This window comes from Mytilus trossulus, chromosome 4 (genome assembly GCF_036588685.1).
Source record: "Mytilus trossulus isolate FHL-02 chromosome 4, PNRI_Mtr1.1.1.hap1, whole genome shotgun sequence".
Lineage (NCBI taxonomy): Eukaryota > Metazoa > Mollusca > Bivalvia > Mytilida > Mytilidae > Mytilus > Mytilus trossulus.
Window position 1 is genome coordinate 44945058 of NC_086376.1, and position 14253 is coordinate 44959310.

General features: G+C 30.3%; 1 protein-coding gene across 3 annotated transcripts in view; it reads left to right on the forward strand.

Moving 5' to 3' along the window:
• LOC134715360 (interferon alpha-inducible protein 27-like protein 2) overlaps positions 1-14253 on the forward strand; it is a 31425-nt gene continuing 17172 nt past the window's right edge. The window contains exons 1-3 of one of the 3 annotated variants that reach the window (XM_063577495.1): positions 1-146; positions 1271-1332; positions 3498-4030. In XM_063577495.1, the coding sequence (XP_063433565.1) occupies positions 1272-1332; positions 3498-3775 (339 nt within the window). In that variant the 5' untranslated portion in view covers positions 1-146; position 1271 and the 3' untranslated portion in view covers positions 3776-4030. Of the gene's footprint in view, positions 147-1270; positions 1333-2308; positions 2368-3497; positions 4031-14253 lie in introns of those variants that run through there. The other 2 variants (XM_063577496.1, XM_063577494.1) reach the window with 2 other exon arrangements.

The window sequence follows — 14253 nt, forward strand, 5'->3', positions numbered from 1 at the left end:
AAATGTAATGAGTCTTAACGTGTTTGCTTTTCATTGGACGCTTAACTACTATATAGTATAGACATTCATTTTGATCGTTCATTATATGTTTTACAGGTGGTGAGACTCTAAAAATATTGAATCTGAATCTTCAAAACATATCAAAGGTAAGTTTTGCTTTCGTCATTAATCTTTTGTTGTCATTCCCGATGTTATCATAAACCACTGAAACCAGTAATAATCTGATTTATAGAGATTTGGTTTGCAATGTTTGGTGTAAATCATATTCATAAATAGTCAGTATCTACGAAATACTTTATAAACCGTGCTTTCTATAGATATCGATGAAATGAACATCCCAAGAGTACCAAAAAAATTATCTAAGAATAGATGCCACCTCATACGCAATTAATATCCATACTTAAATATTGACAATTCATTTCATTTACCCTACGCGCTTTATTTGATGATTTCGAAAATCAATATTTTTTTTATTTATTGGGTCATTGTGTTACATTTTATCTCTTTTCAAGAGAAATATGGTCAAATATAAGCGAGATAAAGGTCCACTTTACCTAAAATTACATTTCGCAGCTCTCTTATACATGTTAAGTACTTTAATGTCAAAGTCAAACATGTGTACATAGAAGTACACCAGATCTGTAAACAGTGATACATGCCTACTAATCACTATATGTGCATTTTTATATTTTCGATGTTTGATGATTTTTAATAATTATTCGATAATGATATAATTGAAAAATGTAAACTATTTCTATGTCTGTTTGAGTTGTTCATCCAATTGTGTCAATATAAAATAAAATATGAAAAACTGTCATGCAAGTGGGAGGTTTCACTTACTACAAAACTAGAAACACAGGAAGACACACTATAAAATATCAATTAAAATAGCTTAACTCAATCAAATAACATATTATTACAAGTGAACATACACTGAACGAATAGATTTGATATATGACACAATGTAAATAAAAAATCAATAAATTAAGGGATCTATAATTTAAGTATTAAATAGTATTATACCGCTGTGAAATGTTAAACAATTTCAGAAAAAAAACCAATAAACCGCCATTGGTATAATATTTTACACATATTCATGTAAATGAAAATAGTTTTGGCGTTAGGAAGACAGTTTATCAGGAGAAATGAAATATTTTTACCTAAGAATATGTTACTGAAAGTTATCCTGCATAGGTCGTACGCACTTGATCAATATGCAGATGGTAAATATATAACTGCTTAAATAATCTTTCATGTTTTTTATTTTAAGAATGGAAAAGAAAATCCTCATGTTTGTGTGCATCTTGCTGTTAACTACTCCAATTTGTCATGGTATGTTAAATTATATTTTTTTTAAAGAAGGCATTGGTATATGAATGAGCTTCATAAAAAACATTCTTGGTCAAATCCGATTAAACCTGTATATGATGTTTGAATCGATATTGACAATTCATTTCATTTACCCTACGCGCTTTATTTGATGATTTCGAAAATCAATATTTTTTTTATTTATTGGGTCATTGTGTTACATTTTATCTCTTTTCAAGAGAAATATGGTCAAATATAAGCGAGATAAAGGTCCACTTTACCTAAAATTACATTTCGCAGCTCTCTTATACATGTTAAGTACTTTAATGTCAAAGTCAAACATGTGTACATAGAAGTACACCAGATCTGTAAACAGTGATACATGCCTACTAATCACTATATGTGCATTTTTATATTTTCGATGTTTGATGATTTTTAATAATTATTCGATAATGATATAATTGAAAAATGTAAACTATTTCTATGTCTGTTTGAGTTGTTCATCCAATTGTGTCAATATAAAATAAAATATGAAAAACTGTCATGCAAGTGGGAGGTTTCACTTACTACAAAACTAGAAACACAGGAAGACACACTATAAAATATCAATTAAAATAGCTTAACTCAATCAAATAACATATTATTACAAGTGAACATACACTGAACGAATAGATTTGATATATGACACAATGTAAATAAAAAATCAATAAATTAAGGGATCTATAATTTAAGTATTAAATAGTATTATACCGCTGTGAAATGTTAAACAATTTCAGAAAAAAAACCAATAAACCGCCATTGGTATAATATTTTACACATATTCATGTAAATGAAAATAGTTTTGGCGTTAGGAAGACAGTTTATCAGGAGAAATGAAATATTTTTACCTAAGAATATGTTACTGAAAGTTATCCTGCATAGGTCGTACGCACTTGATCAATATGCAGATGGTAAATATATAACTGCTTAAATAATCTTTCATGTTTTTTATTTTAAGAATGGAAAAGAAAATCCTCATGTTTGTGTGCATCTTGCTGTTAACTACTCCAATTTGTCATGGTATGTTAAATTATATTTTTTTTAAAGAAGGCATTGGTATATGAATGAGCTTCATAAAAAACATTCTTGGTCAAATCCGATTAAACCTGTATATGATGTTTGAATCGATCAAAGAAAACTCCCTTTCGATTTTACTATCAGTTTTCCGGTTAGTAGTTGCATATCTCTGTATAATATTAAAAGTCAGGTTTCAGGCAATTCTTTTTTTCGCACTCACATTGTATTTTGTCATAAGAAGGGACTTTCCATTTAGAATTTCCTGTGAGTTCGGTATTTTTTTATTTTACTTTTATCATGCCAAGATCGATTACTTGAAAGTAGACTTTTTTTTAATATGTAGAAGGTCTGTCAGTCTTGTGCAGCCCCCCCTTTTTTTAATTATTATTGATAGTTTTATAATTATATAACATCTTTTGGAATAACTCAAAATACGGTATATGGGTTGTGAATTTAAGGCCCATTATGGACAAGCTCATAAATAGAGATATACAATTTCAGATCAAGTGTTTTAGTATAACCTTCAGTAGATACTATCGAGACCAAAATTATGGAAGGCTTCATTATAAACATTTGATAGCGGAGAAAACAAACAGTCGAAATTATTCAATGTTAATTTGCTTTAGTCAGAAGCAACCTTTTCACAGTACAATTATATTATTCTTTGATCGAATTTATTGATTTGTTACAATAAGCATGGATATATTTACTGTAAACCAACTTATTTTCGCGGATACCTTATTTTGCGTTTACTCCTTATAAGTCCATATTGCATTTATTTGTTTGGTGTAGTTCAAAAGAAAATGTCCACTTAATTTTTGTCGCGACTTTATATATGTTTGCATTATTTTTCTGATAAAATGATCGCAAAATTTATGTTGTTTGTAGTATATTAAATTCGAAAGAAGCTGTTAATAAAGAATGAAGTCTTAAGAAAAGACGTATGTTCTATACACAAATGTATGTGAGGTTATCTGTTCCCCATAGAAACAACACGAATAGTTATACTACTACTTACACTATTAAAAATGGATTTGTCAGATTTTAAACTTGTCCAGTCACTACTTTAAAAAAATAGTTTGTAGGATACTCATTGATAAAAACAATATGATAATATAATTTTTACATTGTAGCTTTGACCTTTGGAGAATTTTTAGCAGGAGCGGTTGGTGTGGCAGCTGCACCGTTTGTTATACCAGCGGCACTTGGAGTAGCAGGTTTTACTGCTGGGGGAATTGCAGCGGGTTCATTGGGAGCAGCTGCGATGTCAGCCTCTGCACCTGTCGCTGCCGGGAGCTTTGTCGCAATTGCTCAGTCCATAGGGGCAACGGGGGCTATTGGAATGGCAGGAAAGGCCATCGGTGGTGGGGTAGGTTACGCTGCCTATCGCGCAACAAAGGATGATGATTAACTTTAATATACTTAATTATCACTCAATTGTTCAGTGTAATTGTGAATGATTTATGAGGAAACTTTGACGACTGAATTTTTTTTTTGTGTTTGTAATTCATTTATTTTGTATCTTTTGCATCAGCGAGGTAAATAATCGTAGTGACCGTTTATTCAGATTGTAATATTTTGGTTGATTTGTAACGCAGTTTCCATTGATTCAGTCGACAAAAAACAGAATTGAAAAATCTATTAATAAACGAAAACAAAATTTTCATTTTTTGTTATCATTATTATGGTTCATCCTTTTGATTTTTTTTCAAAACGCATCTGGTTTGTGGTTGCATTGCCATCAGAGATGGGTTCGATTACTTTCAAAGTAATTAATTAAATTACAATTACTTTGTCATTTGTACGATTAAATTAAATTAATGATTACATCATTTCTGAAAGTGTCTGATTAAATTAATGATTACATTGACAAAGTAATCATGATTACATCTGATTACAATGAATTAATAAAAAAAAAAACATTTTGAATGATGTGAATGAATTAACGTTTGATATAACTTTAACGATATAAAGTATTTTGTTTTGTATATTTTAAAATGACATCTATTTAATAAACCACAAAAGTTCACTACATACATGCATATATGAATATTGCGTCACCCATTTCTCTTTATTATCATAAATCTCTGAATTACTTTGACTTCGATTCAATTGAATATATGGCTTTATAAAGAGTTTGCTATTTGCCTTTTGACCTCTTCCAGACTTTATTTGTATTTCAAGGTGCAGTTTATGGAAGTTAGAATATGGATGAAATAAAGTTACCAGATAAAGACTATATAAAATTTTAATAGAATTGTTTAAACAAATTGTAAACAAAATACAAGTACTATAAATCAATACATTTTACATGTCCAATCAAAGTTCATACAAAATTTTCTTATTTTAAACAAAATTCTTTTAATTAAGTGTGTTCTAATTAGACAAATTTTAGCATGTCTGATTAATCTTTTATCTTATATTTTGTCCTACAGCTATACTCAATTGGAAATTGCAATAAAAACAAGTCTTAATTGGTTTCCTACCTGTCAATTCAGAGTTGACAAAAATCACAATATTAACAAAATATTATAATTCAGGGTTAAAGAAAAGTATAATATTACTTCAATATAATATTTTTTTTATCAAATATATATATATTGTGAAAATATGTACAATATCTTTTACTATGGCCAGATACTTGAAATTGTATTATATGTCTCTTCTAAGGCTATTGTTGACTTTTCAATACTGCAACAGTTTATTTTTTTTTATTGAAGTATACAAATCAATTAACATGCTTTTTAAAGTAAACCAAACTATCTTAACTTGTTAAATATTCATTAAATAAGAATAACAAAAAGGTTCTTTTATTGACCATAAACACAGTTCAAGATTTTTTCATTGTAATCAGAATGTTATCATAAAGTAATCAGGATTACATGGCATTTTGAAAAGTAATTGATTAAATTAAATTACATGTAATCAGATTTTGGGCTGATTAATGATTACAATGATTACTTGAAAAATTGTGATCAATTACAGCTGATTAACGATTACAATTACAATTACCCCAAGTCTGATTGCCATAGCTACCAGTGTAAATTTTGATTCAATTATCATAAATGCATATAACATTTTTTCCAGATATGGAAAGAATGGAGATACATTCTACTGATTAAATGTTGTTTAAATAATCATATTTACATTCAATGTCATGAAAATACTGTTACGGTCTATTTACATACATTTTGGTGATTTTACTTTTTAAGTTATTAAGTGTACGAATACGTCACCAAAATACCAAAATTGAAAGATGAAAACATAACAAGTTTATAAATTGCATATTCAAAAGTTAAAAAATATAAGTAGACGCCAAAAGAAATGAGAAATAACAAGCACATGAAATTCAAATGGTCACACCATCTTCCTTTTTTAATTTTTTTTTGTTCTTACCAATGAAGCGAATAAATGATATTTGTATACTGAAATGTTGTGATACAATTCAATATAGTAACAAAAAGTTAAATAAAAAAAAACTGAACTCCGAAGAAAATCCGAAACGGAAATTCCCTTATCAAATCTCTAAACGATACTCGCAGTATAATTGTTTGAACCAGTGCGTCCATCCGTAACCACTTTGTTGTCGCCATGCTACGACCTTCGCTATTTTTCGGATACTAGTACTCTTCAAATAGAGACGAAGGAGTCACCGATTAGAACCGTAGATGAGTGAGATAAGGTACACATAGGGGAAAATAATAAAATTGACATTCATAATTTTAACCACCCTCTCTCTTCTGCTTTATTACAGACACAATAACAATCAAAACCAAGGAGTAAACAAAGACTTACAAAACCAAAGGACATTTAAATAAACAGTTATTAATAATATATAAGAAACAACACGAATTCCACTGAAAATCGGGAGTAAAAATAAGATGCTATGGAAGGATAAGCATTTCCTGCACCGTATATGGCACCGGTCGTGTTATTTCTTTGTTCAGTTCGGTAATGATGGAGGGCTATAATGACTGAGGAAGAACAAAAATCAACGTACATTGAGCTAGATCGAGAGTAACGTATTAATTGAGACACATATACTCCATATGTTTGTGCCGCTAGGATGTTGCTACACAGAAATGGAAAGTTGACTATCGGAAAATTATAACCATCGCGTTTGTCATAAATTTCGTTATTTCAGTAGTCATTTTGAGAAGAAAAAAAGGTCTAAATATGAAGCAGATTAATCTGTGTCGGTAGTATTGGTAATTTCAAATTCGGTTGGATTTATTAAATGTAACATGTGTAAGTGATCACTGAATCTGTTATTATTAAGAGACAGTACATCATCAAATATACCGAAAGGTGAAATTAAAAGATTGTGCTAATTTCTTTTCTCCTTTCTGTTCAAGCGCTTGAATGAATTCTGCTTCAAAGGAATACAAAAACAAAGTTGCAAGTAGAGGAGCACAATTCGTACCCATTGGGATATCTTTGTCTAGATATGTAAAACGTCTAAATAAATAGAGACTCGTATTTGTGTTATGTATACGAATGTACACGGACGTATATGTATGGACACAGAATCTCCAATAGATTTTGTATTTCTAAGATTTGTTCGGGCCTGGATTGTTCGTATTGAAGGTTCAGAGAAGCGCTTCGAACTCATAGAAACCATTTCATTTTCAATATATAGATATAGGAAGATGTGGTGTGAGTGCCATTGAGACAACTCCACATCCAAATAACAATTTATAAAAGTAAACCATTAAAAGAGAGGACGATAATACTTAAATGCAACAGAAGAAGATAAACACTTACAAATAAAGTCAACAATGTCTTAAGATTGTATTAACACTTAGCATAAATACTAGGAGATATGATACACAAAATCAAGGTAAAAAAAAAGAACAATCACAAGAATACTGAACTACGAGAAATAAATAAAAACGGAAAGTCCCTAATCAAAAGGCAAATAAAAAGCTTGAACACATCTAACGGATGGTAAACAAACTGTCATATCCCCGACTTGGAACAGGCATTTTCTGATGTATGAACCTGGTTTAATAGTTAGCTAAACCTCTCACTTGTATGACAGTCGCATCAAATTCCATTATATTGACAACAATGCATAAAAAAACCAGACAGATTATGGGAAAATGCCAAGAATAAAAGTACAGCAGTCACCATTGTGTTGTAATCTTAATCACTATAAAAACAAATAAGCACAAAAAGGCAAACGACCTTACTATGATTAGTCTATTTTCATTGCTTTTTTATTAAACGATTGACTGATGCTCAACATGTCACATCCTAAATCTTGTTAAACCTATCAAAACAGCACTCAACGATTTGCCTTAAATATATTAAGAAAAAAACGGATTTCGTAATCAAATTGATAGTTGCCAATCTAGACGCTTTGAATTGCGTGCTGTAAATCTTATGTTGGCAAAACGAGTGTTTTCCGTATTGAGCTAGTCTCATTATCTGTGATGCGCTATTATCATACTTTGAGTCTGCGATAAGTTTGAAAATACTGTAAGCCCCTGTCTGAATGGAAATAGATTTTTTTTTGGACAGAATATGAATATTAAGAATTATATACACCCTAATCATATTGCTGCTTGTCAAAAATATAATAACTCTAATTTTCATAAGTGGGGGCTCACCAACTGCCTAAGAGTAGGCCCGCTCCAATCATGTTTTAGTGATTCCCTTTATTAGCAACCAAAATTTTCCGAGAAAATGGGGGACGGGCGCTCTAGATCCGCCTCCAAGTATATTCCATTTATATTTCAATAGATTTACTGAATGCTTGATCATTCAGAATGATTTTAAAATATTTTTGTAAATGCCAAAGTTAGTAGACAAACAGTTGCAATGCAATAATGTAAGACATTTTTTTCATAACTTTGATTAAAACATGCTTTTCGTTTTTACTTTCATATAATCCCATTCATGCTCGAGATTAAGAAATTTAATATGTTAAAAGGTATTATAGTTAAATCCCATTCTGCAGTAGCATGCATACGAGGTTAGTTGTAGAGTAAGAAATCAACATCAGATCAAATAAAGTTGTGCTTACACAGATTTTAGTTTTTTACTTTTAGAAAAAAAGGTAAAATCACAAAAAAACTGAACTCCGAGAAAAATTCAAAACGGAAAGTCCCTAATCAAATTGTGCATTAATTTTCTACCGTCTTTTACATTGCAACTCATCCTTTTTAGAACGAAATACGTGATATATGATAAACGCATTTCACGAACAATACTATACCAGTCTACAAATTTATCTAAGATTTTAGGTATCCATTTCAGAGATCAAGTAGATTAAGAAATTGCACAGAAAAACTAACTTGGTTGACTGGGTTAATTGTAATAAAGGAAACGTTAATATCATTGCTATCATTTAATTTTAAAGAGATAAAAAAAATATCACCGTATAACTTGTGTTGATCACCTAAACTTTGTACAAAGTAACATAAGAATATATTTTGGTTATAGCAATTTCAGAAATCCAAGCACTATATATATATATTTATTGCTATTTTGTGCATTTTTGGTCCGTGTAACACTTATCAATTCAAAGTTTTAAAAAGTTTTGAAATTTTAAATTTTGGAATTTTGATCAAAGTTTTAAAATATCAAAATTTCAAATTGTGTTAAAGTTTTGAAATTTTGAAATTTTAACCAAATTATTAAAATATCAAAATTCTAAATATCGTTGATAAATTTGATAGTTTAGAAATTTGACCAAACTTTTAAAATACTAAACCTAACGCGCAATTTTGATTATTTCACTTTTTGAAAGTTTGATTTTTTCAATGTTTGCTTAAAATATCAAAATAGAAAAGGGGCAATAGGAGGGATACCTGAAAAAGCGAAACGAAATAAAAGCGGAACGAAACGAAACAACATGAATTAAAAACAAACTGATACTTAAAAGTTTATGTATGAAATAAAACGGACTGTTGAAAGCGGTGAAAAATTTGATGACAAAATTAATATTTCTTAAAAGAAGATAATTCATTTAAAAACCAGACGTGCGGCTCTGATATTGACCATTTTACCTGCTTGTTTTTCTAGCACCCATTTTTTAGGAGAAACAGGAGTAACAGTAAAAACTGAACAAATCGCAGTAGGTCATATAGTATGGTTATGTTGAGCATGTATGTATACATTTTCTGCTAAACTCTAAGCCATAAAAAGGCCCAATACACGATGTATTATCTCTTTTGATTTCATTTTTTTCTGTTTTGCTTTACGACTTCTTACTTTCTGCAATCATGTTGGCTAAAGAATATATCATTTCATGTACAGAATCAAAGATCATCTTAAACGTTTTTATCTGTTCTTTGTAAGTTGTTTGCCCTAAATATTCAGCTTTAAGCGTTCCGTAAGGAGGTCGATCAAGAAAAGCGCTTCATGATACTGAATGCATGATTTAAGGTTGTGCTAGTCTGGGAGGTTTTTAATATAATCTTTTTTACGCTGAAATTAAGACGGTAATAGGATCCAATATCAGCAAATTGGAGCCAAGATACTGTTACAAGGTATCTACAAAAACTCATCATAGATGGATACCGGAATATAAATTTTGACGGTTTTTGCGCCAGACGCGCGTTTCGTTTACAAAAGACTTATCATTGACACTCGAACCAAATTAAGTTAAAAAGGCAAATAAAGTCAAATAAAATTGAAAAGGCCAAATAAAGTAAACTTTTAAATCCAACGTATAGCTCTGGTTTTGTAAAAGTTGAAACCTTTCATATCATATATAAACGTCTACCATAAACATTATTTTCACGAGCATTCATATTTATGTAATAATTACCGCTGTACTAAATTAAGCACCCAACTTGCATTCATGTTTATGTAATAGTTGCCGCTGTACTACATTAAGCACCCATCTATCCAGTTGTAGGTGTCGGCATTTTGAAAGTTGAAAATTGTGTTCAAAAGTTTTTATCAGCGATAAATGGTAATCGTCTGGGGAACCAATATTTAAATAGTCCCTGTTTTTTACTTGATACTACCACTAGCTAGGGGCTTCGATAATGGTACATTAAAATATTCTGATCCCTAATTTGATGATATAATATTCTGTGCCAGAAGAGGACAAAAGAAAAATTATCCATGCCTTTTAGTGTTAAATTTTGAACCAGACAAGTTGATGAATGGCGATGAAAAACTTAATAAAATTGTTAGCGCTTCGACAAAACAACCTCATCCCACTTTTAAAGTTAAATGGTTGCTACCTTAAAGACAACGTTTGGACTGGTTATCATACACGTAGCTCCATTATAGGTTCTAAATCAACCACTGTTTTATTATAGTAAACAAAAGGAATAGATTTTTTTGTATTAAAGAATATTACTGTCCCGTATTTGCATTTTGTTATTTGGGTATTTATATTTGAAGTTATCGTACGACAATCGACTTGTAGCAAACTAAAAGTTCACATGTACACTATGTCAGAATGGGGCGTGCAAAGAGAAGCCAAACTGTCAGCTGCATGATGGATTTTTTCCATTTTTGGCCGTACACCAATGTCACTCTCGAAAAACCAGTACAATGTTAAACGCAGAATTAGAAGTAAAGAATTCACATACGGAACGCTGAAACTGAAATTTGAAATTCAAGCAAAAAAAGAACGAAACAATTAAAGAGGTGTTTGACCAAAGTGAAGTTAAAACATATTTAAATCCACCTATAAGGGCAACTTTGTCCTAGGAAGTTGAATCTGACGTTTCTTCGTAATTTGTATGTAAACAACCTATTTTAAATTATCGATTTTTTGTTGTTGCCAGTGACAAATATTTCATGAATGTTCTGGAACAAATTAGCAATGAATGCAACAGGGAGAGAGTGTGCATAATGAGGACATATAAAACCTTTCAATTAGTTTAATTGAGGTCTGGAGCTGGCGTATGACAGTAACTAGCCTTATGGTAGCACAAAACAAAGATCTTAAAACTCCAACTATACCAAGTTTTAAAATGCTGTAACTTTCTAAATAATGCTTGAAAATTTATAAAAGTGGTAGTTTTGGGTAGCTAACAGATTACTCTTTCAAATTAATGCAATGTTAGTATTATGCAACAATTATGTAACTAATTATAATTTTAACGGTGTCTAAAATATTTTTCACCAAATTTCCACTTTCAAATGAAATTAGCTTCTGCATAGGTATCCCTAGAAGGTTGATTTTATTATATGGTGTTCCTATGCCCATTATCTACAAAGGGTGTCTCAGATTTCAGATAGAATGTATAGAACAAATTTTACACCTAATTAAACATTATCTTCTTTTATGTGGTTAGGATGTTTACACTAATTGGAGATTTATGAGAGAATAGAAAACCATAGAGACAATCTGAGACACTCTTATGAAGCCAATGATGTGTTGATTGAGATTTCGTAAAATTTTTCTGTATAGTTAAAGAGATGATAGAGCTCAATTCATTCAAGTGACCTTACCCAGATTTTGCCACTAATTGCATAATAATTGATTACATAATGATTGCATTATAAAAATATTGCATTCATTTAAAAGACTTATCTTTTTTCTATCTATATATAATACCTCTTTTATTATTTTCTATGCATTCATAAGAAAGTTACAGCATTTCAAAGGTTAGTGATTGGAAATAAAAAAATCTTTGTATTGTGCTACCTTAAATATAGTAGTCCTTTGTTATTTTATTATCATTGTCATGCATGTTAATTAGTTTCTTACTTTGTTTCCTATTCTGACATAGGACTTGTATTTCCTATTGAAGTGCGTTCTACTGTTCGTATTACTGTGTGTTTTTCATTCTTTATTGGCTAGAGGTATAGGGGAGGGTTGTGATCTCACGAAACATGTTAAACCCCGCCGCATTTATGCGCCTGTCCCAATCCAGGAGCCTCTGTCCTTCTAAGTCTTGTATGATTTTGATTTTAGTTCATTGTTATGTTTCGGAGTTTAGAATTACGTCTATAATCGCTGAACCAGTACACTTTTTTGTCTAGGGGCCAGCTGAAATACGCCTAGCACAACTTTTATTGCGACGCTATATTTAAGTATTCCTTCCGTATCATTTCTTGGAACTGAAATACATCATAAAAGGCAATATATTATCATCATGCAATCGATAAACAAGAAAGGAAAACGTTTTAAGTTGTATGCCAGCCCACCGAGGCGCTTTTTCTGGATTTACCTTCATCAGGACGTCAAAAAGGCGAATAATACTATATGGTTTACTGCGAGTTGGTCATTTTTCACTGATACTTCTAAATGTTGGGCACTGGGAACACAAAATAGCTTTGAATTATTTATCTCAAACGCTAACCTTATATGAGAGATTTAAATCAACGTAGTTTATTCCGGTTTAAATAGGTTTAATTATATTTTTTTTGATAGATGCACAACCTTAAAATTTCAGGATACTGTTATCCCATTTGATGTCTAATATGTTTCATGAAAAAACCCGACTTCTTCTTTTCATTATTTATTTTGTTATTAAGAATGATTTGATATATTTCATGCTATTTATTTATAACTAAGAATAGTTCTGATCAGAGCCGTGTTTATATCAGTGATTACAGGTACCCCTCTTGTCGCCCCTTTATATTTTTGATATTTTAAGCAAACATTTAAAAAATTAAACTTTCAAAAAGTGAAATAATCAAAATTGCACATTGAGTTTAGTATTTTAAAACTTTGATCAAGTTTCTAAAATATCAAATTTATAAACGATATTTAGAATTTTGATATTTTAATAATTTGGTTAAATTTTCAAAATTTCAAAACTTTAACACAATTTGAAATTTTGATATTTTAAAACTTGGATCAAAATTCCAAAAATCTAAAATTTCAAAACTTTTTAAAACTTTGAATTGATAAGTGTAACACGGACCATTTTTCCTTTGACTAATCTTTTTTTGTGATAATTTTCATATCATGCTACTCGCCTGAGATAGAATATTATCGCTAGAAACTAAGCATGCACGTGGCGTTGCTAACGAAATTGACATGAAATTGACACGAAATTGACAACGTCGTCATAGGTAAAATAGCGATAAAAAGATTATCATTGTTCATCTCAACTCGATTGCCTTTCTCGCTTTCGCCGTCCCGGCTCAAGCGAGAAAATCAATCTCGTTGAAATGATCACCGATAATCTATAAATATCTTTATTCTCACAAACCAAATTACAAAGGTATAGAGATAATTATACATATTTCAAAATTATATAAATAAATAATGTACGAAAGTAGATAGAGGCATTCACAATTGTTCACCCAGAAAAGTTCAATTTGTTATTGATCTCCTTAATAAGTTTGCATAGATCGTTCAGCTCTGTACATTTTTTGAATTCATTAAGTCATAAAACTTCAATGTGTTTGGTCTATTTCTATAGTAAAATGCAATACATTGTTTTCTACAGTTATCAAAAGCTGAACAATTAAAAAAAATAATGGTATTCATCACTAATGGCATCTGAATTACACATATACAACAATACACATTTTCTAATTTCTCTTTCCATGTTTTGCCATCTTCCAGTTTCTATTGGAAATTTCATGTTCAAAGTTCGAAATTTAAGAAATAATGATAGTTGCCTGTCATCCAAAATATTTAAATATTTCTCAAACTCCAAAGTATCCTTTAATTAAACAATAAATTAATGCTTTTGGTGATTCCTGTAGGCTTGCGAGCAATTTTTGTTTGAAATGATCTATTAAATTCTGTTTGATGGTTACATTTAGCCATGTTTTATTTACAAAAAAGATATTGACCCATACATATGACAAGCCACACGTGTCTAAAATTGACTTGACTTGTTTAACCATAAAATATTTGTACCATATTTGGCAGTTGCTAAGTTATACAAAATAGAAGGCAATTTGTCAGGTTTTCCGGTTACCAACTTGAACCAATAATTTATCAATCGTAACTTA